The sequence below is a fragment of the Neodiprion lecontei genome, chromosome 6 (genome assembly GCF_021901455.1).
Source record: "Neodiprion lecontei isolate iyNeoLeco1 chromosome 6, iyNeoLeco1.1, whole genome shotgun sequence".
Classification (NCBI taxonomy): domain Eukaryota; kingdom Metazoa; phylum Arthropoda; class Insecta; order Hymenoptera; family Diprionidae; genus Neodiprion; species Neodiprion lecontei.
The window spans coordinates 1,053,523-1,081,463 of NC_060265.1; the positions used below are offsets into that span (position 1 = coordinate 1,053,523).

The following is a 27,941-nucleotide window of genomic DNA, read 5'->3' on the forward strand; positions in this document are numbered from 1 at the left end:
ACAATTTTATCATATGATCTCTTTAGAGTATGTATGAGCGTGTGTAATGTGTGTAGGTGTGATGCGAGATGATGCTAGGAAGATAACTAGATAAAAAATATTTCATAATTTATTGCCAGTACGGGACGGTTTTTGTTTTTTTTTTTTTTTTGCGGTATTATTTATACATATATATTCTTTGCACAGTGGCGTCCGATGATGCGATAGTTTTTTCTTTTAATTCCGTTTCGTTTCTTTTCTTCGTTCAGTTTATCAACGTGGCAAGATTACAGAAAATGTTACCCTCGGACTCGAGTGAGATTGATGAATCGAAAGATCCTTCCGCCCAGCTTTCAGGATCAAAATCGTTTGTGTTCCTCTAGTGGTATTTTTTTTCATTGTTTGTTTAAAAAAAATAAGAGCTTCAGGGACGCGATCATTAATTAAGCATCGAAAAGTACGAGGGTAACAATCAATGTCAATGACTATAATAATTATCGTAATAATAATAAAAATGTGTATAATGACAATAGAACATATGTTTGATTCAACAAGAGTATAAATAAGACTAGATTTCGTTAGACGGTACATTAAATAATTAACATAATTTACAAAAAAGAAAAGATAAAAAAAATCAGATAACAATATAATTAATTCAACCTCACTCTTCATTCTCACAAATGCACAATTACGCGCCTTACGCATGTGTATACACTATATACATAAATTATCTTTTTACCCCCGTGTCATGATTACAACGTATGTATCATATTTACATAGATATACAGTTATATATATATGTATATGACAATATGATCAAACAACGACGTGAATCACTCGAATTTGACAAAGAAGATTGATTCCGATAGCTGAAAGCCTCAAAAATAAATCTTCTTCCCTTATTAATCGTAATTTTCTTTCAGCGTAACCCCCAATAAATTCCATTCACATCAAATGAATGTACAATTTCTACCGCACGTACGCGTCGTAGTTACATAATCATTATCATAACCTACACGCAGTGTATCCTGCATGCATTGAGTCTCCTATCTTTGGCACAATACTACGTTTGATTCGTAGCAGAGTTTTTTTTTTTTTTGTTTTTTTTTGTTCCGTTATTCATTCATTTAGTTTCAATATGTGAGAACATTTAACGAGTAGAAAATACGATACAATTTCCGCATAAAAGTGATCGCTTAAACGGATTAATAAAATAATAAATCTTGCACGTTGTTTAGTTCATTGAAATAGTATACAACAATTATTCCTTCACTTTCGTTAAATGCATTATACATCAGCTAACGATACGTAAAGAATCCTCATTTATCCGCAATACAATGCATGTGACGGACTAACGTATATTATCCAAGCTACTCCACGTGTTTACAGATGAGAAAAAGAAGAAAATCAAAAATAAAAAAATAAAAGAAACAGAAACATGGTTACATTTCTCGTATTACAATAATATCTCTCACTTCTGCAGGTCGCTACGCGGTTCCCTCAAGTCCGCGGAAGGACGCTTTCGACAGCTGTCTGGCAGTGTACGTCTTCATCAGGTATAGGAATACAAATTCTTTCTCTCCGTCCATCTAATTCCCATTCTGTAATCTCTCCAACGAATTCTGAATTCAACCGCAGTCCTCCCCGGCTGCGACCGTTTCACTAGCGGCGTTACCGTGAAAAATAAAAGTATAAAAAGAGGCGTTACCAAAACTCGGCTCCCGGTAGCTGCCCTTCTTCACGTCAGCGGCAGGGGCTGTGGTTCATCCAGAATGGCGGGAGGGAGCTCGACCACGCCGGGGGGCCCGACGTGGGGCCTGATGACAGGGGACTCGCGGTCAGCCTCGCCCTCGACCTCGGGCTCGCCCTCGGCACCGGTTAGTTCGCGAACATTGCCGGGCAAGTAGTCCTTCCAACTGCGGAAGAGATACCTCGTGAACTTCCTGAGCTGCCTGAATTTGCAGTAGGTCGCGCCCTCGGCTGACTCGAGCTGCTGGGTCTGGATGAGGAAACCCTTCTCCTTGAACGTCTGCTCGAGTTTCTCTCGCTGCAGCGACTTCCTAGTCTTCCGTTTACGCCGTCCGTCCTCCGGGACCGGGGGCCGTTGTCCAGGCGGCGGGATCCGCTCTCCAGCGGCGTTCAAAAACGCCCCAGCCGAGGATCCGGCCTGTCCGGCAGGCTGCTGGAGCGCCTCGCGCGGGAAGAACTCGTAGCCTCGCATGCTCTTGTCCCCGGTCCCGCTGTAGTACCGGAAATTCCCCCCCGAGTCGACGGAGAGGCTCTTCTTCTCCTGCAGGCTCGGCTTCGCGCCCCCCGTGAACTTGAACTTACATATGCTGACCTCGGTCGCGGGGTTGTTGTTGTTCTCGGTCGGCATCGGGGGGATGAAGATCGCCGACCGCTTCCGTTTCGTAGGCTGAGCGTGGCCGCCGGTCGGACCGCTCCGTTTCGCCCGTGGCGATTCGGCCGCAGCCGCTGCCGCCGCGGGATGCTGGGGCGTCGGTGTTGTTGGTGGCGGCGGTGCGGCCGCGGGGGCGGGGGACTTGCTCTCAAGCATCGAGTATATCGACTTGGGAACGATCTTCTGCTCCTTGGGCGGGGGTTCCTGCATCGCCGGTGTGAACCCCGGGCCCCCCTCGCCCTGAGCCATTTTCTGGTAGTAGAGAAACTGGGACTGCAGCGCCATAGGGTGGATGAAGACCCCGGCGTTGGGCCAGTAGACGAACCCCGGATTAGCCGGGATGACGGAGTCCCCCTGCAGGGCGCTGCTTCCACCCCCGACCCCGTTGCTGACCGGGGGTCCGTCGGTCCCCGGTTCCGTCGGCGAAGCGGCCCCCAGACACTCGACCTCCTCGCCGTCGCTCGATCCCTCGCTCTTCACCTGCCCGGACTCGTAAACGTTCCCGTGCTTCCGCAGCAGTCGTATCTTGAGCTGATTCAGGTCCCTTACGCACAGGTTGAGCGGCTCCTCCTGCTCCGTCGTCCTCGGACCATGCGCCGCCGAGTGGTTCCTCCGGGACTCCTGGGTCAGCCGCTTCTCCAAGAGGCTGCTTATCCTGTTCTGAATGTCGGTACGCTGGAAGGATACCTGGGCCGGCTGCTCCCTGCTCATCTCCATCTTGACGCGGGGACCACCGAGCTGCTTCCGTTCCTCCAGCCCCGGCGTTCCCGGGAGTATCGTGCCGTAGTTTTTGTATATCAGGTGACAGATGTCGGCCTTCTTCGGCTTCCTGCCCCGCCTCGGCTTGCTGTTGTCCAGGGTTATCTCCCCCATGTACGGCAGGTCGGAGTACTTCATCGGCGGCCTCGGCGCCGGCTGCGTCTGCTGCACGGGGTGGTGGTGACCCGAGTGCGGGTGGTGCTGAGGATGAGGCGTCGAGGTGATGACCGAACGCCGGAAGCCCGGCGTCTGGGGGCTCGAGACGACCGGATTCTGGTTGATGGCCGGGGGGCAGAGCTCCTGCTGCATCGCGGCGATCCGCTGCAGCCAGCCGTGGACGTCGGCTACGGGGCTCGGGGTCGACGTCGAGGTCGTCGGCGCCGGGCTGGGCGCCGTGGAGTCGTGGACGGGGGTCGGCGGGGAGTTGAGGGCCTCCCGAGCGAGCGCGGCCTCGTAATGGTCGAGGTACTCGGGCGGCAGGGCCTGGTGGTGGAACTTGAGCTTCCATCGGGACTTCCTCTTTCCCCGGCTGAAATTTCAAACAAAAGAAAAGGTTTCTCCTGGAACTGCTCTGGGTTACAATTAATCGGAATGCGACTCCGGTCTGTATAATTATTCCGCCGAACGAGATAATTGCGCAATATACGTCCGGCCCCGGACCCCGGGGCAACGATGATAAAAAGGGAGAACCGGTGACGAACGGCGCGAAGAGACCGTACGTAAACCGGGTAAACAACCGGTTGGTTCGAACAGCGGCTTGTATTATACACCGCGCGTCACGTGACCGTCGACGATCGAACCGGTCGAATCAATCAGCGCGGAGCCGAGCCGATCGTACGAGCAAGAATGAAAGCGAGCAATCTCACCTGGGCCTCGCCCTGCCGCCCGTGCAGTCCTGGGCGGGTTGAACCTCCGCTCTCCCCATCGTCGCCTGGTTCTGCAGGACCTGGACTTGACCCGGCCCCCCGTTGGGCAGGCCGGTTTGAACGGCGTGCGCCTCGACCTGGGGACTGCGAGACGACTCGTTAGAAGACGCTGCCCGATGGCGAAAAACCGCGGCGTGCCTTCGACTCACCTGGACGAAGTCCTTCCCTGATGCTCCTCCTCATCCTGCGGCTCCTGCTTCACCGCCATCTGACTTGTCAGAGATTCCACGGGACTCGGGAGCCGCTGCGACGGCAACGAGTGCTGACGTTGCAGCAGGAGCTGGGTCTGCTGGTGGGATATCTCCTCCGTCGGGCTGCCCGTGTCTATCCCCGCAGACGTTGCTCGAGGGACGACTTCCTCGGTCTGCATAATGCCCCCTGAAATCGTAACGAACTGTTCGTTATTCCTTTCTTTCTAACCTTCGTTAATCATCTCGATTAGATTGAACCTCGTTTACGACATCGAGATAGATCTGGCCGAATATTTAAACTTGTGAAAAACGCGATAAGATACAAAATCGAGCCAACGGTCGAGGAAACTAGTCGTAACAGTACAGTAACCACGTGACGATAGGACTGTTCTTAGGAATTGCACCATTGATCGCGTCATGGGATACCAATGCGTAGTATACGACATCGTGCTGATATTCGACCGTTTCAGCAAAAACCAACAAAGCTTTTTGGTAAGAAAAGAAAAGGGTGCAAGCGTCACCAGCTTATGACATCAATTTCTAACCATGACCATCGTCAAGTGATAACCCGTCCAACTATTTTAACCGCTAACTATGCCCCAAGATTTAGTAACATCTGTTATCGCTCTGTCGATCGGGTAGTCTCATAATTGACGAGGGTAAGTTTGGTCATCGTTCCGGACGACACATGGCAGCGAAGATGTTCGAGCCGGTGCAATGTAAGCCGAGAGTTATCCGCAAGGACAGCTGTTCGAATGGATCAGCCGTCCGGGTCGAGCCACTTAAGGATTACACGCGTTCGCAGAGTAATTAATCCGGATCAGCGAGGAGGATTACGGGAGCGTGTAAGCCCGATGAAGTTTGACTGTGCGGGATGGTCGGTTAGTCGCCAAAACGACAGTCAGTGTGAACGACACTTCGTGAAGCTTGATAACGGGGGTCTTCTCTGTTGCCGCAAATCGAGGAAAAGCTTATAGAACGCGGGGGGGAGAGGAAGACGGCATCGTACAGTCGGGCCGAGGATGAAGGCATTGCTGCTCCTCCTCCTCCCTCCTCGACACTCTGACGGATAAAAATATTCAACCGTCTAAAATAAACCGGTCGCACGCTGTTCTCCATAAGCCAGCATCCTTCGGATCTTACAAGACGTTTGAAGCGTACTTGCGCGTGCCCGAGAAACCTGCGACCAGCAGCATCACACCCGCAACTTGTACGCCTTAATTGGTGCTTCTTCATCGGGTTTCAGCCGTAGTTTTTACGCCCTTGCAGTTGGTCTCCGTTTTTATCCACACGGTACCTAAAATCGGCTGACGCTGAGTGTTTTTGTTTAATTCATCGATGTTACATCATACTCGTGAGACCGTGTTTGATTTCATTTCCCTTATGATCCATAACGCTGACGCCAGTTTTCGATCGCTTACGAATTATCGCTGATACTTACGGCATCTGTTGTGCAATAGTTATGAGTGGATCTTTGCGTTGAAGAGAACCTTATGTAAGGGAAGATATTTTTAAAACGGTTGGGATATAATTAGTCTTTGGGACGTGTACAAGCGCCTTGGTGATGATGGTTTGAATTCTGAACGGTGGTTGAAAATTGCTTATCGCGTAAACGGAGTGGTATTTATACTAGCAACAAATCGGCCACGTGATCGTCGATCGCTTATTTATGTACTCAATGTCTCTCTTTGCCTCTGAATAGACGCCAATGAGTCGATGATACGCTACGCGACGCGATCAAAGATCAAAGCAACTTTAATTAAACTGCGTGTCGAGCTTTGACAAGTGTTTTTTTGTTATATATTTGGCTCGTAGACATTCGGGGTTGCGGACAAACTTGACTATAGAGGAATGAGGAGGACGATTGGTAAATATATATTATATACACCTATGTATATGTTGTGATAAACTGCCGACGCATATGCAGTTTTCAATTTGATACCAGAGAAGAAATTTCACCCTTCTTTTGTCATTTTCATGACTATAATTCGCAACCAATTCCCTCGTTTCAGGTCTCATTAATACTTGCAGATTATACAGGATATTATTACAAGAACCGGAATGATGCAGGCGCACGTAACTACGATTTATTTTTTGGCTATTTTTAGTGCTTGGCGTAGCGCCACTATTTTCGGCTCTCTCTCAAATTTCTCACTCCATATTTGGAATTATGATGCTTTGAAAGCCATCGCCGTGTTTACACAACCGGTACTGCGAAACAAGCAAAGATACAACCAATCCCATGTCGATGTAACTATAAACCGGGAAAATTTGATAGCCCGATATTCGAAGCTAATAGGATAATTGGTACTGTGAACAAACGGAAAACCTTATTGTTTGTCATGTGTCAAACCCACTAATTGCACCGATCATATTCCCGGGATAGACGATCGATGAAAAAAATCATTTTCACCGCGAATTTTCCGCCGAATAAATATAAACTCTGAACGCAATCTGAACTTGTAATCATAATCACCGGCATGCATCTACGATCCAGATCAAGTGGCCGAATCGTCAGAGTATGACATCATAGATTTCACCCGATTTCAAGCCGAGAATCGTTACGACAGTTATTTCGTATATTTTCATATTGCTTACCTGTTACAGGAAAATTACTTTCAGGCAACATGAAAACGATGTCTTCTCACGTTAGTCAATGATATATTTTTTAACGAAATGATCGTGGGTGAAAAAAATCGAACCAAGTGTGTCGGAACGATCGTTAGAAAACTTGTGCTTAACCGCGACGGTATTACATTAACGCGCAACTAACCGTAAGTTTAAATCACCGTTCCTTTAGCGATATACAATTTATCATTATCACAGTAGCGAAAATCGGACAGAGTCCCCCGGCGTGTTTTCCTCCCAACGTTGCACCAGGGTGAACGATATTATTTATCGCAATAAACTCCGCCCCTGGATCACGGGGATTATCACGGGCCAATCGGCGGCGCTCAGGTGAGAGACACGTGGATCTTATCTTCCGAGGTCGCAACAAAGTGCGTTTATACGGACCGGAGGGTTTTGGAGCACATTTGGCACTGTGTGCTCGGACCTCGGGGCGGGCGCAGCGACCAGCAACCCTGGCCGGCGTCACGACGCTCTCGACGTCTCCGTCTCCGTCTTCGTCGACGTCGAGGCTCGTCGGGACGCGCGGCGCGCGGCGCTCGCGCGAGGCGCGGGAGTAAATTCTCAATTTGGGCGGTTGGAAATTCGAGATTGCCCCATATCGGGAGGTACGCGCGGCGTCGCGGCGGAGGTGTTCGCGGTAGTCTTATAACGGCAGAGAAACCCCGTTTGCCTATACCAGCCACGACGCGAGGCTCGCCTAACCTCCGTCGTATTATATTTAAACACCGGCCTCCGCGCACGCGCCCGACGAAACATCGCGCTCGCCTCCCTAATGGCATTAATGCCTTTTTCCTCTCCAAACTTTTTGGAGAAACCGACCTGTATCGACTATTCCGGGTGTCGGCTTACACCCTCTGGACGGCGGAGTTACGACGTACTTTCTTTTTACCCAAAAGCTGCTTTACGAGTTAGAATGTGGAAAATGCCTTTTTGGGATACGTAATTTGCTACCGGCAGCGAATCGTTTACCGAGGAAAACGGACCCGCGACCAACATCTGCGGTCTTGAATGAAGAGGAAGATGCGAGAATATCCACAGCGTATGGGCGTTGAAATGAGCATAAATCTTGGGAAAGTTGGTCTCAGGCAGGGATCAAGTATGGGACGGTCACGCTTCGAGACCCGTTCACGATATAGACGAAAATCTGATCCTACAGCAGCAGTGTTACAAACACTTGTTACAACTAAATCGCGATGCGCATACGGTGCTAAGCATAGCGTCGATCTTGTTTTTGGAGCGTGTTTTCGGCCGCTTAAGCTCAGCGGTTATCCCTAATAATAGCAAAAGTTGTTACAGCTTCTGCGGACACGCGTGTCGTCGTCGTGTAGAGATGCAAATGCGCCGGGCACCCGCGCGAAACAAGCTCTAAAATTACCGCGATGTTTCCTCGAGGTATAATTCGCCGTGTTACCCGCACACTTTATACCGTCAAACTTATGTCCAAGCTCTGCAGCGATGCTGACGAATTGAAACGGTGGAATTATGTTAGATGTCGTGATTTGGACGTCTCACTGACCGATTCTCGAAATCGTTTTGACGAGGCTGCCTTTTCCACCGAAGATCGTGTAAATGAAAATATCATCCAACCGTGAGGCGACCGTTCCTCGAACAACGTACTCCGATGATTTTGTACGTATATCAAGACTTAAAAGCGGATACCAAGGATACGTCGAAACGATCACGTGGAGGGAATAAAGGGAATGACGAAGGTTCGAAAAATGGTACGTCGACGTTGTTCAACGGCGAATCGCATCCCACTCACGTCGGACAATTCGCGTTGCTCGTCAACGCTTCAGGTTAATTATCGAATCTAGCTTTTACATTGTACCACGTCACCGTTCGCATAAACGAAATCAGGCGTTCTCACGACGCGTGGTCCGTTTCCTCTCGGGCGAATTATTTCGCGATACAATTTGCGTCACGGGGCAAGACGAGAAATAATCTGCTCGTCGATATCGCGCGCGATTGCTATCGTCGAGTTCGATTTCTTGACACGGTTCCGGGCCTCTTTGGGCCGCGTATGCGTATTCAGGCGATAAAATCAAAATCCACGAATGGAAAGCCAGTTGTTGACATATCGCAGTCTCAGGTATTGGGACACATCTCGTGGGCGGGTTGGCTCTACCTATAAGGAATATAATGTGGCTACGCCTCCGCGAACCGGTGCGCAGCCCAGTACCTACCTAACTCTCGCTCACCGTGCGTTGAAACACGCGTGTGCGATCTCACCTCACGCACGGTCTGCTTACGTGCGCGTCTAATGCCTTCCATGGTGGGAAATATTCTCTCAAATTTGACGCCAATTATTTCCATTTCCTTTCGAACCGAAAGAGGATATAAAAACTGCAGCCTTTGGGTACATAGTTTCTACGAAAAAATTTACCTACTCGCATAAAATTTCGACCTACCGATGGTGTCAGGATCATCTCGAGCCTGAGATGATGCGAATTTTTCATACAACGCAAAAATTGAGGGGGGAGTACATCCGGGTGAGTTATTGGGCCCAAGCTGGCCCGGTAGAATCGACGCGAGGCTAGAGACTCCTGCAGCTTTTGGAACGGATCCGTGGGACACAATTTTGGGCAGAAATTGATTTGGCATTCGCGAGCGGAGCAGTTAGCCTCGATCGGCGTATGAGAAAGAAGAAAAAGAAATAAACACAGAGACAAAAAAAAATTCTTACGTATACCGTTCAAGCAATGTGCCTTCGCCCACGCGACTCGGCAATCATCATCATCGTCGCGTTCGTTCCTGCATACGCGATATTTTTTAACCTCTGAAAACTGCCGAGGAACTTCGCCGCGTAAGTTTGTTTGATTTGCATAATTTGATGGTAATGTATTTTCGTCGGTCTCATTGTCTTGTTCACTTGTCTCGGCGATTCGTTGTTAATTGCAGTTGATAATTTGCTGGAAAAAAAAGTAGCGCAGCGTAGGCACGACCATTTTTCTGTCTTCTCAGAAATCTTGTGCATCGATGATCAATAACTTTTTTCAAAACGTCATTCACGCAACTGCACAGCTGCTGACGACGTTTTTAATTACTTCATCAAGAAATTCTATTCTAGCCGTGCATTTGTACGTGAATTCGATTCTTTTTTTTTCAATCTCTAATTGCCTCCGAGATTCTGCAGATAGAAACTAGATTGACGGGTTGAATTGCGCGAACCCTTGCGGCGAAATTTTTTGCACGACAATTATCATTTCACATTCGACATATGGTACGTTTCAGTGCAATTACCAAGAGTCGGGAATTTTTAATAGAATTACGAGATTACTGACGTATTTTATTACACAGCGTGTTTCCCGGAAATCGATGCTAGACTTTTCTATCACGTCGCTTTTCTTTTCATTTCGCCTTTCTTACTTTGGGACGAAAATCAGCAGCCCAAGATTCCTCGGGGCACTTACTAATTTCACTAAAGAAGAAAGCTCATTTAATTAAATGGTTATAAATATTTATTACCGCCTGATTAGGTGGAAAAACAGAGAAATTATACGTGGGTAAGACGTAAGAGTTACTGCCGCGTATATTTGCTCAGGGTCTAATTTATCAACATTTAATAGACCATTTTCATCAGTATCCCTTCATTAAACCGTAATAAATATACCGAGCATTCGCGTTACACGTTATAGCCATGACCCTGTGCTTAATACATTTTTTATTACGCCAAGTAATAAATATTTATTACTCCGTGATCCGTTTTATCTCCTCGACACGACCCGGGCGAAACTTGAAACGTACATTTTTTCCATCTGGGGAAACAATGCTCTGCACTTTCGAAAAAGTTTTACAAACATTATACGAAGCTATCGGATAACCGGGAGTGAAAAGACCGATCGACTTTACCAAATACGGCGATCAAATATGATTCGTACGAAATATTATCCGACTCAGAGGGAGAGTGATAAATCATCTAGGTATACATGTAACGAACCAAGGAAACTTTTCATTCGTAGGATTTTCCTAAAACAATTTCGTTTCCCTTGTGCAACGCTCGAATTTTTCACAGAATCCGAAAATCTGACGTTTAACTCAAAAGGTCGAACCGTTTCGTTCGTCTTTGGATGTAAATAATAAAGCTTTGGCGCGTTTGAATTCTGTATTTAAATCCGAAGAACATGGTTGGAAAAATAATGCAGGAGGAAAAGAAAAAATTCCGCTATGCGAATCGTCGAGGCGGCCATATTCCTTGAATTTGTGGGCTGCAATAATTCAGGACTCGGAGGCAAGACGGCTTCTGCACCTTATACCAACGTCCCGATATCTCCGTGCATGCGCCTTGCAGGGAGATTGGCACGAGATGTTGGAAAGGCGGGAGGAGATTGTTCGCGCGGGGGGATTTCGCCGGCGTTTGGGATAAGAGAGGAGGACTATTCCTCCAATCCGGAGGCTGAGCTGATCATTGATTGATTGATCGAGTGATCGTGGGGGGCGCGAGGGGCCGGAGAGGGGGGTTAACGCGGGTCACATTATACATGCCTTACGAAGTTTCGAGGATCGCACTTGCGCGCGTATCCCTGCTGCGAGGCGTTGAGAAGAGTGCGGTTTTTTATTTATTTGTTTACTTTTTTTTTTTTCCTTCTTTCTTTTTACGCATAATTACATTTCATTCATCGAGCAGATTTTGTTTTTCTTTTATATCATCCAATTTGAAGCGTCGTTTAAGAATTAGCGCGGATGAAAATGCTGGATTTGTGCCAGGGTTTTTGTTTGTCCGCGCGAAACATTTACTCAGCTTATACGCGGTAAACGAGGCGTGTATAATACCTGGGCGTGCGTTGTATTAATAGACTTTTGGATCGTTGAAAATTTAAAAGACGGTAAATTCCGCAACGCATCCGAGTCGCATAATCTTACGCAAATGAGAAAAAAAAAAAAGAAAGAAATGAAAAATATTGGGAAACGGTGAAACATCGAGTTAGAATTTTCGGTTGGATTTTACGTAACACGGATCGCCGAAACCGGCGGGATACTTACCTACCCATTTGTGCAATTTAAAAATAATCGTTCTTAAGAATCTATTCCTGCCACCTCGGGTAGTCGAAAGTCCGTAAATGTAACATAGGTGACCGGTGAACCGCTGCGAGTACGAGGAAAAATATCGGTTATTTTTTGAACACGCTTGCCGAGAAGAACGGTAAACAATCTTCTTTGAACGTACCTGTAATGACGGAAAGAGATCTTTTTCAGCGATAGGCTATATATAGTTGCAAAAGTTTCTTCGGCAAGGCTTTCGTTCTCCGATTCGAAAAAGCAGATCGTTACTCGCCGCAGACAGGAAGCAAGAATTCTTCCAAGGCAGCGTGTCACGGGTGATATCTAGAATTAGATATCCGGTTTTCGAAAAAGTTTCGGGGCTGCATGCGCGGGATCGGAAATTTGTAATTATTACCACGATGTTTCTCCTCCCTGCAGGTTCTACGCGAGAGGGGAAAGGATATACATACATATGTATACATTCTTTGTACAGTGTAAAATAAAAGGGACGCCGAAACGAATTACAAAGACTGGGCAGGGGGGGGGGGGGAGGGAGGAGGAGGAGGAGGAGAGACGTGCGTTTGTGTGTATAATTTTATAGCGAAGCGTGCGCTAGATTTTATATTTAGGATGCCATCGTGTAACCCTAGAACTACTGAATTAGGTTGGAACGAAAATACGAAAATACACCCACGCAACCGCGGGAGCAGAAACAGAAGTGGAAGTGCGGCTGCGATCTCGACGGGATGCCGGGCTGATCCGAAGGAGCCGAGCCGAATCGCTACCTGCTTTACCAATCGATCCAGCGCCTCTCCTCCTCCTCCCCCTCATCACCCTCCTTTTCCTCCGCCAACGGATCATATTTTTTCCCTAACCCGCCGCCTGCGACCAGCTTTCTCTTTCCATTATGTATCCCGATCTGTCCTCGAGCACCTGAACATGTCTAATATCGAGCTTCGTCAATCTTTATTAACTCCGCGGTAGTTAATAGATTGCCTTCGCTGCGCACCGGCCGTACATTCTCTCGGAGTCCCGCTTGCCGTTGCGACACTTCCGGTTTCCTGTTTCCTCCGCAATTCTCTGATCGGTTATTAAACTTTTTTACAAATGCGCATTCGCTGCCTGTGCGAACTGTTCTCCGGTTATGTAACGACAAATGTACAGGTGAGTCTACGACTCTATATCTTTATTCTTTCCTCAAACTTTCTTGCCCGTTAGATGACGAAAACTATTTCCCGAATCGCGGTGACAGCTGTGGGCGAATTCGACGGTCACAGTAATTGTCGAGATAAAACGTTTCAAGTATTTTTTACATAACCAATTTCGTTCCCCGATCCAGAAACAAACGGATTTCGTCTCATTGTTCACTCCCAATTCTTACAACAAATCGTTTCGTACGATCAATGTTATACATATCGAGCAAAGAACAACGTAATTCATAGTTCGTGCGTCGCTCCTCAGCTCCAAGAACAAATGATGAGAATCGGCACGTGACTATCCATCGAGGAACGTATCGAAGGCAAAAAAACGTCTCCGTACAGACAAATTCGTTCTGGAGCTCATTTAATATGCATTAGCTTGCCGCGTGGCTAAACATCCAGCAGTCGCACGAGGCGAGCAAAGCTCGTATAACGATCGCGGATGAGTGAACGTGAAACTCTACGCCGTAACGAGATCTTGAGTTGCACGGTATTTTCCTCTGATGAATTACGGCCGTAATCTGTTGGTTCGGTTAGAACGGTACAATCAGCCTCTTGCATCGTACACCGCAAGCTCAGTCCATTGTGATATCGGTGATCCGTCGTGTTCGCAACCTGCTGCCTCACCAGACGACGCCTGTGTAATAGAAAGCTGGGGATGAATTAAGATTCTAGATAAACACTTTGGTTCCAGTCCATTGTTAGATCCATGTGCCCGATTAAATTGTCTAATATGAACTCAGTGGTTAATTGGATGTGCGGGAGTTGATTGCTGCGTCGAAAGCGTTCGGACCACCTTTTAAAAACGTGAAGACTTTCGTGCCTGGAATATCCTGAGCCTCTTATCTCTCAATGAATAAATTGTTTTATTACAGCTTCGTGGACCGCGGAAGCTGCGGGCCTGCCAGGCTGGTTGAGAGATCTCGAGGTGAGATAGGCAAATGGGATTGTCATGCCAGCTGTCTTAATTAAGAATGATGGACGAAGTAGGACGTTCGATGCTGGTGCAAGCCCAGAAGTCAGCGGGATCAATGCAAACCTGGATCGGCGGGTCATTTTTGTTTCACAGTGTGCGGACGGTTGGAATTCGCGTTGGTCAGCGGAGTGTGAAGAGGAAGAGGAAGAATAACACGGAAGATCGTCTTAACGGCTTTTTGACGTTTATTCAAATTCGGCCAAAGAAAATCTGCCGCAAAGAAGACTCGGCCATTATATCGTTTGACATTCCGTTCCCACAATCCCGAGGTTCCTTGTGGCGCAACGCTCGCGTCGTCAACGGAAGTGGACGGTGACATCGGGACTCGGACTGAAATCTGCCAAAAGTTAACCACCAGGACAAGTAGGTCGTTCCAAGTCAATTTTGCCGTTCAAAAATGTTCGTGCGAACACTCGGAAACAATTGCAAGTAAAAATCTGTGCCGCGATTCGGCCCGCGTTTCATCCTTTTTAACGTTTGTCGAAAATAGAGCAAGGCGGAAGATCTTCTATAATTTTCTAGGCATCAGGGGCGTACGTTATGCAAGCGGATTTTTCAACACGACGAGTGGTTGTCAGTCGGCTGACGTAACCGCCTGTTGTCTGGCCAATTCACGAAGCTACCTGTTCTATTCTCGAGCAGTATTCACCGGTCCGACCACACCTGTTTTAGCTTTATATTTTCGTAACGAAGATCCGCCGCCGGCGATTTTGGCCTTCGGTAGTTGCGGGCAGTTTGGTAATTTGTTACCGAACGTTAGCCAGAGGGACACCCACGTGGACATTATAATTTTCGAGCAGAAACGAGTAACTCGGAATCCGTCAAACCGTTTCCACCCCTGTAATTATCGTTCAAAGCTGACGGAAGTTCTTCGAGTTATACTTGACGGTGTCAGATCTCCGTCAACTCCCGCCAGACGTGACGAGCGAAACGGCAACTCTGACTGTCCAAGTGGGCGTAGCAACGAGTGCGAAAAAGTACGAGAGCCATGCGGTAAAGTGGAATTGCAAGTCTAAGAATCGAGGAAGCGAAACTACGAGAGCCTGAGCAGATCTCTCAGTAATTTCGGCCGGTCACTCTTCCTCCCTTCTCTCTGTTCCTCTGGAATAAAATTAGACGTTTTATAAACGATCGTGCCATCTTCAATCCCGCGCGATATATTTATCTTTGATAAATCTTGCCGCCTCGTTACTTGTTAGGTACTCGTATTCCCTCATTAATCTTTTCCCTATTTCAACTTTGGAGAAAACGAGGCGCGTAGCGGGAATTTTTTCACCCCTGCCGTAGGATTTCTTCTCCGTAAATTTGGCAACGCGATCCGTCGGAGTAGCAGCAAGACGTTACAATCATACGAGTGCAGTTTGTGCAGAGGTTGCAGCTGATCGTCGGATAGCGAGTCAAGGCTTATGCGTGTGCGCTCGAAACGCGCGAAGCAACGATCCTCTCCCACGATCCTCGTGACACAATGAGGCTTGATTTATAAGATCCTGCGTTTATGCCTTCTTGTGCCCGCGTACGGAACTTGCGTGTCGTCGCGACGTCTCGGACCTTTGATCATCTCGCGACAGGTTACGTGTACAGTTTTAGCTCGCCGTCGGGCCAACAATTTTTTTAAATAAATGTCGTAGACAAGTTTCGCCATTCTATAATGGACGGCGCTCATTTTCAATTACACGTCCTCTCTCTTCTTCTTCGTTCGTTCCAATAGTTTAAATATTCCCGCACAGTCCTCAATTGTGACGAAAGAAATGTATGTGAGTTGGAAAATAAGTATGCTTTCGCTCGAAAACAGAAATTGTCTTTGGACTATCACTTTTTTTTTTTTTTAAAGAGTCAAACCATTTGGTTTACAAGGTTTGTAAAGTCGAGGGTACAAGGATCAGACATCAGCCATTTACGAGGACTTCTTTTCTAGCCGCATCGCACAGAGGGGGGGGGGGGGATTTATGGCAACGAGTCGCTGATAAGAGGATAAAGGCATGCGAACACTGAGTCACGAGCGCATTGTACCGGCGACTGTCATCCGGCGAAGATAACAAACAACGTTCCTGTAACAGCTCTCGGCCAGAAGTGTAGGTAAGGCTGTGCCTTACGATACCGGCTTAAACGAAACAGGCATTTTGCACAAATCGCGAAGAAAAGCTCGCCTTCGGTATAAACATGAAATCGCATTATAACGCATCAATCGTGAGACAATAAGGTTTCTCATTGTCGGTTCGGTACGACTTATACCTGTAACTTAGGTACGAGTAAAATCCTATTCGTCGACTGTGAAACGACGTTGTCGATAGTGAAGTAATACCAAGCGATGACTGCCACGGTTAGAGTAATTTCATCATGTTCATCTCGCAGAGGGTGTGCTGCGAGGTGTGCAGGGTATCATCCCCATCTTTCGTTCAATTATACTTTTATCACTTCCATCTCCACATTTGATCAGTATTATTTTCTTCCCGTTGATTCCTCGCTTTCTATGTTATTTTGATTTACAATTAGCTATTGTTTTTCCTCTATTCTAATTAGAATTAAACAGTCTTAGGTTATCATTGGTCTTTTTGTGATTTATGCCCGTGGTCCCAAGGGACTTACACTCCGGAATCAAATAAACAAACTTTCTCTCTCTTTCTCTCTATCTATCTATCTATCCATCTACCTATCTCTCTACTAAACGCTGCAGGGTGGGGGTGCATAAGCGAAGTGACTGCGACACGACGAGGTCGGCGCTCGATTCCTGGAGTCGATGAGAGGAATGCTATCGGAAGTGGTGTGCGGCGCAGCACCGCGTAGCTAACGATAGGCCGGAGGGCATGGAATCGAGGATGCAGTCCGCGGTATGCTCGGTGTGCGGTTGGTCGAGCTGGCGCAGAATGCACATGAATGAAACTCTCATTCATGGAGCGCGGGGCCCGGTGAGGCCCCTCGAGTCGGGGGAGAGAACCCCCTGTAAGGGAACCGGCGGGCCGCACACGTGATCACCATTGTTAAATAGCGCTCGGCGACGACGCGTTATTCCAACTTTTTACCCTAGACGCCGGCCGCCGCACCGCCGTCGAGCATCGAAGGCGGAAACATGGAAACTCGTTGTCCCTACGCAGGATGCGCCGATCGTGATTGAGGCTCCTGCTATTCCAGCAGCCGGCGGCTCCGGGAATCCGATCGTCCTAAGCGCCACGGCGCTCGCGTCCCCCCCTCCCCCCCTCCCCCCACCTTTCAGGAATCTAGTTTACCGCGGTTTGCCAGCTTTTATTTCTATTCGGAAAACAGCTAGGCGCGCGTCTCCGCCGCTGTTATCTACTTACACTTATACTCACGCGCACCTACCTGCGACGCGATACAAACCTACGTGTCATATCTACGTGCATTTTTATTCCACAAACTATTTCTCCTCGCTAACGAACCCTGTTATACGTCGCATACAAATCGTCCGCGTATCGCGCCTTCTAACGCCCCGGGGATATATTATGTATTATACCTACACCTTTATACAGGTGTGATCTGAATTTTATTGCAAATTATACGCCAGCCAGGCTGTTAACGTCGATCTGTGTCAATGGTGAAATTTTTCTCTTATACGTTGAAATTAAACACCTTTTTTTATCTCGATTTTATCTATCGCTAATTAATGCGTCGATTATACATGGAATAGATTTTTTAAACGGTAAACAAATTCAACGGAGACTTACGGATTTAAATACGATGTGTAACGACGAGTTACGACAGATTTTTACGGTTTGAACATCGACAGATCTTACGAAGCACTTATGAAATTTCCAATCTCTCTCTCTCTCTCTCCATCGAAAGTTTTCCTGACACAGTGACTGGGCTAATTTGAAAAAAGCAAAAAAAGAAAAACGGATTGACAGAAGATTGCGTAACGATGTCGGTGGCATTTAATACGTTATGAAAACCGAATGAAATGTGAAATAAAAAAGGAAAAAAAAATCGGTAGCATCGCCACGCAAGCTCTTAATTTAATCGTAACCATTAAATTTTCGGGCAGCACGAGGGGAAATACGAGGGGAGCCTTGAATTCGGTAATTACATTATACGCGGCGTGGGGAGGAGCTTCTATGATCGTACGCATAGGTACGTATATACTCATCGTGCCCAGCATGGTATATCAATTTTCATGAAATGATTACTCAGCGGCGCCGCCTTGCGGCTATAGGCACCTCATGCCTATGCATGTACAACATGTTTTCACCAAATTTGAATAACAATCTACCTCACCTACGCCAATTCAACCCGCATATGCAGCCCGCGGTTCGTCCGCCGTTAAATTATCACCGCATTTATATGTATATAGGGTGTGTAACGTACAGACGGTTATGTCCGAGATTTTTGTTGTCGTTTATTTCTTTTCCAATTTGAATGATATTATCGTTGCGTGATTGCGCGTCCGATTGTACTGAATTATCGAATAACCAAAATGAAGTTTCGCCGACGTTTTTATACCGCACGCGTATAATCTATGTATCTATAATATATGTAACGAGCGAGAATTTACTCAACCAAGAGTGAATAACGGCCGAAAATTCAATCCTTTCATATTACTCGAGTGAGTCAATCGGAGATTTAGAAATCAACTCCGCAAATGACGGCTACCGCTAATGGAAATTGGAGGTGGTCATGTGTGTGTGATTCACACGAGTTCTATGGACATATACCTACATGATAGCAAGCACGTAACGTGCTCAACGCGGGGCAGCTTCTTATCGCATTGATTCATTCAAGATGTGTGGGAGGCTCCCGGAGTCTAATGGCTGAGCAAAAGCCCCATGGCGTGCTCCACATGTACATGTATGTATGTATACTCTAGAACTCCGTCTCCTCGTCGTTGTCGTCGTCGTAACTTACGAAACAAAGAGGAGACAAGGAGAGAGAGAGAGAGACAGATGGATGAGAAAAAAAAAGCATAGAGATAATTGGTGCGTTTCGAGTAATTAGGTTGCGACGACAAAATTTGTCAAATTGTAGACCGAAAGCGCTTGTATATTATACCTATAATAAAGAAGTGGAGGCGGCAGGTATCAAAACCGTAAATTCGGATACGGGTGTAGATTCCCGTCACACGAGACGGCGGATGAGCGTAATATCGATACTCCAGACGTAAGCATACGTATATAATGTTGTGCAGCGCAAGCCGTATACATGGCAGAGAGAAGTAGCGTGATATTTTAATACCTTTGCCGAGCTCTCAAAGCTTGGCCATGCATCGGGGAGTTCGGCGATGCGATCCGTGTCTATACACCTATACACCCATTCACCTATACACTCGGTCACCTCACCTGCGCCAGTATCTACGTCCTGTACGTATAACTGCAATAATAAAATTACCCACGCATATGAATTAGAATATGACTCTAGATGATAATTTATGTAGAAATTATTCGTAATGCGCACGTGTGTGCCCTGCGTCTGCTTAAATACGCGTTTGATGCAGGTATTATATGTACATACAGGGAATATGCCGCCGCGGTGTCGTCGTTGATACAAGGTAGAGGTGTAAGTGTGCAGTCGAGAGAAGAAGAAGCAGAAGAAACAAGTTTTCGCCGGCGTGTTATTATACTTGTGTATACCTATAACACACGTCTTTCGTAAACTAGTAATATACACGTACGTATGTGTGTAAATAAAAATGGGTAAGATATGCATAAATATTACACAAATATCTCGACAGACACACGTACCTGTAAGAAAAAATTTATTTCGTGAGAAAGTGTGGATGCATATATTCACATAGAATTATTAATTACAACGTTGTGATATGCAGCGATCCCGCGTAATCGCGCGTAAGCCGCTGGTAGGTGTACGAGTTATAAACGCTACGACGCGAAATTATCGAAAATGAAATGCGAAAAGCAGGGTCGCGATCTTTTGCCCTGATAATTACGTTTTCTTATCCACCGGGAAATATCGTGTACGAAGGAAAATATTGTTTTATCGTCAGCACCGATCGAAGCTTACGTGACTGCACAGGCCGTGTGCAGTGCGATTGTATCAAACGAAAGGTGTATTATTACATTGCATAATACGTATATGATATAGGTATAATACGGGCAAAACTCGCGGCGTTGCTCGATTAACGATCGTCGCATGAGACTCGGAATATAATATCGCGTGTATTATTTCATATTGTATTACGGAAAACCGCGCGCGCCAATTGCGTCTCAGCTCTGAGTCGGTTCGAATCTTCGCGTACAGACGGCGGGCAAGTTCTCTTAAAAATTCTCAATTCTGCCGTACACGTACGCCCGGTGTGCCTAATTATTCCACTTTTGGAGGCAGCTGCGTAGAATATAAAGACAGCCTTGATACTTTCAGGCTCACGTGCGTGTAACATTAGTTTTCAAACTCGCTGCTGCTGGAATTCTCGGCTGGATCACCATTATTCGCCTCGCGACGAAACGGCCGTAAAGAGCGAGAGAGAGAAGGAGAGAAATAAGCCTTCAAACTGCAGTTCTCGAAGTAGTTCAAGCGGGCAATTTTCAAATATCGTTCGATTTAAACGTAACATATCGCGGTGACAATTTTCTGCGGATTTTGAAAATCCCGGGTAATCTGTTCACCGCAAATACGATCAGAGAATCAAAGGTAGCGCTCCGTGACTTACCATTGGGTTGGTTCCATCCATGCCGGGTATCGCTGGGCAGCTTGGTTGACGGAATAACGATATTATATTTTCAAACTCCCGCGCGCTCGATCGTCAAATATCGATCGCAAACTGCGGCCGTATTGTGTTACTGGCGTAAAATGCGCTTTAAAATCACCATTATAATCAGGTAAAGTATAACGGGGATGAAGAACAGTAATCACTCAGAAACGAACACTGCATTAAGTTCCACTGACAACGGCGGCAGCTCGCAAACGTCGAGCTCCCGACGATCATTATACGTAGATTCGCGTCAACGCCGTTACACGATCGATGGCGAAATTCAGATCGCGGGGCGCATCGTGTTCGACATTTAAACGCGTGTTTTATCCAACGTCGCAGCGCTTGTTCGCAACCAGCCGTGAATGTTATTTATAGTACGCGTTATCGCTTGATTGTTTAATCAGCGGTTCGTCGAGTATCCATCGGCTTGTCAAACTGTATTTTATTTAAAAATGGAAGGTTTATCCGTCGCCCGTTACTCGCGTCGTCGCGTCCCGAAGTCGGATTTTCTTCTACTCGGTGTAAAAACAGCGCGATATTCGTCACACGCGGCCGACAACGAGGAAGATCAGCGTGGCGGAGGCTGTGCGCGTCAGGCGCAAACGCAACGGAGAGGCCGGTAGTTCGCGTCCGGCAAGAAACGAGGGACGTTCGAATTGTGTTGAATTGTGTTGTCGAGTTGACGAGCCGCGGCAAAAGCAAACCTGACGGGGGGCAGCGGAGGGAACGCGGGAAGCCGAACCCCCACGATTTCTACCGAACATCACCGAAGTTTACCGAGCCGCCCGACCAGCCTCAGTCTTTTACCACTGGTCCAGCCGGACGCTGCGAAGAAAAAGCGATTTTTCACATACGCTCCTCGCCGTCGTGACTCGTTTTATCACGCTCGAAAGCTCCTCTCACGTTCGCCTACTCCTCGGTCGATATCCTCCTTGCAAGGTTCGTTTTTCGAACCTTTTTCTAAACTCATCGATTCGTCCCGTTTTTCGAAAGATTCGCGTTCTCGCTGCGCAGAGAACGAAGAAAGGAGGAATCCAATCTTTCGAATGTTCCGTTCGAAATTAGTCATCGATTACCGCGGCCTCTCGGATATAGGTACATTTATACTTACGTACGTGTACGGGTTTGATTAGTCAACGCTTATTTTTGACGAAATTGGCTGTGATGCGTTCATCTGCAGTTCCGAGATTTCGCGCGTTATATAGCTACATAGGTATAGATGGCTCATAAGTTCTACGTGTACCGAATTTCTTTGATCACCGAAGAATGGAGAAACGATCGGTTTTGGTTGCTGTCTCCTCGTCGGTGTATAGATGTTTTATCGCAATTACTCAAGTTTTCGACTCGCGAGAAAGGATCGAGCGTACTAGCTGAAGAGCAATTGAAAGATATATACCTCCATTAAATATGCGACTGTGATGTGAATTAGTCGAAATCAATTGTGAGTGTCCAGTTAGAAAGGCGCAACAGAAAAAAAAATAAAAAATTCCTTTTCATCGGACACACGCGACCCGAAGACGGGTTCGAGCAGTTGAGCCAGTCAAATTACTCTCATTAATATCAATTATCATCACTACCGTCGTCTGCTATGGTTGCAGCAACGCGGTATACATACATATTGCCTACAGAGTCAAAAGATACCGTGATGCACGGATAATAAATGGGCACGCGTTCCAAGCATCAAGCTTCAATGACGACAACGGTCGTTTGGTGATCACCTGGAACCTCGCGTAAAGAAAAGATATAATGCTCCGCGTTACAATTTCGGGACTTCCCCAGATCTCTTATGTAATTTACGTAACTTTCTTGCACCACAATTTTCAGACCTCACACGCTTGTCGACCCCGTGACTGATACAACTCTCCGTTTCCGATAACGAGCGATGCAAAGAGCCGCGTGAGACTTGAGGATGAGATTCCCGCAGGCGCGTTTCACGGCTCCGAGACTTGACTCTGGCCGTGTACTCGGCCAGTCAGTTAGTCAGTATGCATGCACACATCCGAAAGCAGATGTTCCTTCGGTTCACACGCACGTGACGTGCGTTCATGCGTGTATACCGCAAGGCAGAGACCGCGTGGGACCTGCAGGCACGCCCTTGCTGCAACGCGTCATTCCTCATTACGTTCTCACAATCGGTTGGCAGGCCATCCTCGTATGCATCTCGGTCTGCAGGCTGCGTGATTGGGTGGTACACGAGAACTTTCCTTACGCTCTCGAATCTCAAGTTTACTTCACCGCCGAACTCAAACGGAACAAGGTTCTTTCTTTTAAAAAAATAAAGTATAAAAGGAAATTGCAATCTCGTCAAGACGTTCGCTACACTGCGATCAACGCTAATCGTCGTTGGTCCTCATGCCTATCCGATCGAATGATCATTGTCCATGGTCAACGATCGGTAATAATGATCTGTACCATGAAAGTCCTGTAAAAGTCCCACACATGTGTGTCTCATTGTCTGTTTTACACCCGATCCGATCTCTGGTCAAGTGTTTCTTTCGAGAGCTGAAACTGCTTCGTGGAACCTACGGAAGTCGATTGAAACAGTCCAATGGAGTACCGTGATTATACTCAAGAGTGCATGGGACGAGATCGAGTGCGAAGATCGGACCAAGTTCATGCTTCTGAAATAGACTGGTACCATTGGTCAGGAACGTCAACGATCGTTCGCAACGCGACAGAAAACACACGAGGCGATAAAACGAGCTGTCTTGTCCATAGGAAGCGACAACGTCATGCGGTATCTCGGTTCACAATCAGCATCCGCACGCTACGCATGGCAGTTATACATGTATGTAGGTACTATTGAAAGACCGAGTGTACAAAGACTGGCCGTAATCTTTCGTTGACTCGTTCGCCGAGTGGCACTCGAACCGACGTCGTTATCCGGTCTAAATTTAACGACGCCCATCAATAATAATCGAGAAAGTCCGTTACAGTGCACAAATTATACGCACACGCGTAATTCATCCGATTGCAAGATCACAGCTTTCTCGCAGTCGGATTAGGATAAAATCGGTACCAGCCAATCACGACCGTTACAGCTGAATTCCCCTACAGTGTACCAGGATTTATCCTCCCGGGAGGATAGCGGGTATCTCCCGTAAGCCCATGCGCCATGAAAGTGCGACGGTGTTCCTGGTCCAGCCGACGTGGGACCGCTCGAGCGGAGAACAATTCAGCTCGCACCTGTTGCTCCCGCCCCGGCAACACGGACTCGGAATCGTTCACCCGCGACATACCACGGCACCGCGGCTTTTTGCCTATGACTCATCACCGCTCGAACGCGAAAACTGTGCAATGCCGTCATAATTCGTTCCTTCCATTCCGCCGCTGTGACTAACCGGCAACGCGATAGCCGGGCTGACGCGTTTTATCTCGAACGGGTTGAGTCCTCCTTGGGTGTAACGCGCGTGGCGAACGGTAAACTCCCGCGAAACTAGACGACGGAGGAGGCTCTATGATTTACGGGATGTATTCCTGTTCGACGCCCTGGAAACGGCGCGAAAGAGCGATAACATAAATATCGCTCCTTATGGGAACCGCTCGGCCCTCGGAAGGACGGGAGGAGAGAAGACACGGGAGACTCGAGAGATGTACGAGGATGGAGAAAGACGGAGAAAATTGGCTCCTCCGCCCATTGGTTGACTTAAACGGTATAATTGAGCCACGGTATACCGCTCAACGAACTCCAAGATTGGCATTAATTACCGGATAGCAAATTTCAAGTTCGTTTAACTTGAGACGGGCGACCGGCTTGCTCTGTCTAAACCGATTAAGCAACCAATTAAAACTTGTACAGAGAGAGAAAGAGAGACTCAAAGGGAGGTACGATAATCGCACCTTCGGACGCTTTGGTCCGTGGAAAATAACACCGCGTCAATTATGCAACGGACAGAATTTTTTTGAACGCATCGCCAAGCTGCAACTGCTTGCACGTCCTACGTGCCATTCCTAATTAAGACGGGTGATCAACTTGTGGGAGTGAGTGCGTATTTTCGAACGTAAATAAAAACGCGGACTGCTTTGTAGAGATCCGCTGCGTAGGATAGTCGAACGGCAGGTATGAGAATCTAGCTGTTGCGCTATCGCGTTTCTTATGATTTACGACCGCGACTCACATCTTTTTGGACCGTTCAATTCGCCTTAACGTTCGACTTCCGGTTTCGACAGACACACCGTTTCGCAACGCCGAATCGCACGTTCCCTGAGGGCGATTCGAACGATCGAGGACCAGATCAATGAATCACGACGGAATTCAGTAGTAGCAGTGTTCCGCCCGTACAATTAATCCCGGGCCTCGTCACCGCTGCACGACATATGCGTGCCACTTTAGGGATTCCCTGAAAGCGATCGCAACGATTGTTCCCAACCGCGTTGGGCTTAGTCACGTCAATTCTTTCTCCCATACTCGCCGCAGCGAATCACCGAAATCGCCCGACTTTCCCGCTTTGCTTTGCGGGCAAACTCAATTTAAAACACAGTCGGTTCCCGGCGTACGAGACTCGGCGATAGATAATAGAGAGGCATCGAGTATCGAGTATCGAGTCCGGGACGTTTCTTACCGCCGATGCCATGCCGCGGGAGGAGAGAGAGGTATTGTTGTTGCGTTTGGTGTCGCTTGGGTAACGAGTCAAAGAGATTGATATATCACGTCGTATACATGTGCCCACGTCGGTCGGGGAGACACGCTGTAATTGGACAGCTCGGTGCATCGAAGAAGGTCCAGAGGGCTGCCGGAGTTCATGAAATCTTGACATATGCTGGAAACGCGAGCCGCTCACTCCGCAGGCCTGCGGCGGACGTCTTAAAGAGTGCAATTTTCAACCAGCGACTCCTTCCGACTAGCGATCGCCCATCGGCCGTCACTGTTATCTTCACTTTTTCCACATCTCGCTCCGCTCGATCGTTCATTCCCATTCCGGTACTCGGCCTGATTTCGTGCCAGTATTGTTAGGGGATGGCGGAGAATGGAGAGCTGTTTAGAAATATGATCGACTCTTGACTATTTTCCTTTCATTCTCGCGGTATTGGCTATGGAGGACCGTCGGTTATGGGGGAATCCGGGATTACGGGTTCAAAGTTAAAAGTTACAAGTTTATAAGGAGAAGGCTTCGCTCTCACGCCTCGTTGACTGGCGCTCGCCCACGTCCGAGACATTAATGCCTCTCGACTCGTAGACTCTGCCACGGAGACGCCGTTATATTAACGATTATTGACGATAGGTTGCCCAAATAATTATTATCAAGCCCGCGAATGCCGGTCCCAAGCCGTCTTCGATTGACCTCCGATTCTGTACTTTTATTAGAGAAATTTCTTGGCCGCCAAACCGGAAGTACGTAAGGAGAGGATTAAAAAAAGAGCCAAAGAGTAATTGAAAGAGGAGGAGAAACAAGAGGCAGAAAGAGAGAAAGCGATATCCATCCATGCAACGCGCGACATGCGTTCACCAACTGGAAACTGACTCAAATTATCTCGCAATTAGGAAGTCTGCCGGCTAATTTATCCCCGCTGTCAAATCGTTCGGACGGCTATCTCGAGAGCGTTCAACCACGTCGACGTCGACGACGTCGCGGGTTATCAATAGCCTATATCTATCGCACGGGGCTCGGATTTGACAGCTCGTGGGCGCGCCGGTTGCTCGCCCAAACTCTTAGCGCCGCGTCCCAATTACCAACTCGAGGAGATCCGACGCGCATCTCGGACGTCACGTTTCCTAACTCCTCAATTTGGTATCTCGCGTGTTAAATAGACCAGGGTGAAAAGGTTTCGAACAAAAGTGAAGGGTTCGGGCTCGTGAGTGCGATCAAGCATATTCCGCCCGGGAATTCACATCTTTTTCACATGTTGGCATCGTTTTTCTTCTAATTAGAAAGCTTGACTTCACAGTCGATGAAACGAAAGCGATACTGCCGAAGAGAATAAAGTCTCGTCAGGCCTCAATCCCTGTTCTTGCTTCAATTCCGAGAGATACTCTCAGGTGCTTGCAGCTTGCGGTAATAACGACGCGGTGCAGGATTGGGGTTGTATCTATGTCTCTGAAACCGCATTTTCCAATCCTATTCACTGCCGATTTCTCCTCCGTCGCAGCAGCAGCAGCTGTACAAAGACACACTCTGCAGCTACGTACGAAGTATATTTTTGCGAAGCGTCGAGCGCGCAGCTTCCATGTTCGTAACAGCGGCAGCAGCAGCAGCAGCAGCAGCAGCAGCGTAGGCTAAGGACCGGTGGATTATGAATGGTCGTATGAAAGTATAAATTATAAATACGCTGCAGGTATGGATGTGGGCTGCACGCGTGGAGTGCTTGTGCCGTAAGAATGCGTGGATGTAAGGAACGAGGAGTTATCGCTGCCATTGTGAAGCACTTTAAAGAGACTGTCGTTTGTTCGCCATGTAGCATTGCCTGGACCACGTTGGAGCCGCTGGTACAGGTACCTGCCTATCTGCGAGCAGCCCATTAGTAAAACAATACCTACCGCACCGGGCGTGCAGCGTTATCGGAACCCGGCTTGTTAACGTGACGTGAATGAAGACCCGGGCCTTCCATTTTCGATTATTAATTTCAAGAGGCTCGCCTTTTCCACTCGGAGATTGTCCGACCCGCCGTGCAGGCGCGGCTCTTTGGAAACTGGCAGCAGGCAGCAGCTTTCGGTGTAAACTTTGCTCACGGGCTGCGGTCCATGAATTATGCTGATAAACCTTCTTCGCGCTGCTATTCGTTCGGACGGATTCGGGAACTAGTATTTCCTCACTTTTTAAACATGAGTCCGAATCACCGCAACGTTACACGTATTACAGGTACCCGTGTGATACCTACCTTACGAGGTATATCGGCTCGTTCCCCGCATACAGATTTCTCTATCTCCGCGGCGGTGTTTATTTAATATGCCTACCGGTATCAGAATTTGCCTGTGTAAATGGATATTCGTGTTACCTCATACCCGCAACTCCTTTACGGAGGTAGGTATGGCTCGAAGGGGTTCGGCCAAGTTAGGTGGATATAGGGACCCTCGTTTTGCGTGGGCTTGGAATGTTTGGGTGCGATCGCATTTTGCTGAAAACATGTTACTGCACGCACCGCAGGCTCGCCGCAAGTCCACCGTGGATCGAGGGCCAAACGACGCACACCTTACGCGAGGGAATCACGACGATTCGAACGTCGGAACGTATTAGCTCTATTCGAGACTACGAACGATAAGATCCAATTTTCCGTCTTGGCAAAAAGTGGAAGAAGACCGTAGGAGATTA

At 47.6% G+C, this 27,941-nt stretch overlaps 2 protein-coding genes across 5 annotated transcripts in view; one reads left to right on the forward strand and one right to left on the reverse strand.

Annotated features, from left to right (window-relative positions):
* Window positions 1-16,182, forward strand: part of LOC107217994 (potassium voltage-gated channel subfamily KQT member 1) — a 129,773-nt gene extending 113,591 nt beyond the window's left edge. The window contains exons 17-20 of one of the 2 annotated variants that reach the window (XM_046743518.1): window positions 1,463-1,535; window positions 13,942-13,994; window positions 14,136-14,405; window positions 15,958-16,181. In XM_046743518.1, the coding sequence (XP_046599474.1) occupies window positions 1,463-1,535; window positions 13,942-13,994; window positions 14,136-14,195 (186 nt within the window). In that variant the 3' untranslated portion in view covers window positions 14,196-14,405; window positions 15,958-16,181. Of the gene's footprint in view, window positions 1-1,462; window positions 1,536-13,941; window positions 13,995-14,135; window positions 14,406-15,957 lie in introns of both variants that reach the window. The other variant, XM_046743516.1, reaches the window with a different exon arrangement.
* LOC107217987 lies at window positions 123-21,485 on the reverse strand. Of its 3 annotated transcripts, none has more exons than XM_015655717.2 (4): window positions 20,653-21,485; window positions 4,215-4,443; window positions 4,006-4,149; window positions 123-3,668 (listed from the first exon to the last, which is right to left on the reverse strand). In XM_015655717.2, exons 2-4 carry the CDS (start codon window positions 4,433-4,435, stop codon window positions 1,718-1,720), a joined length of 2,316 nt encoding a protein of 771 aa, XP_015511203.2. In that variant the 5' UTR covers window positions 4,436-4,443; window positions 20,653-21,485; the 3' UTR covers window positions 123-1,717. The 3 variants fall into 3 exon arrangements, with proteins under 3 accessions (XP_015511203.2, XP_046599476.1, XP_015511202.2); XM_046743520.1 differs by lacking the exon at window positions 20,653-21,485 and adding an exon at window positions 7,030-7,551; XM_015655716.2 differs by lacking the exon at window positions 20,653-21,485 and adding an exon at window positions 6,855-7,551.
* Between the last annotated feature and the right edge of the window lie 6,456 nt (window positions 21,486-27,941).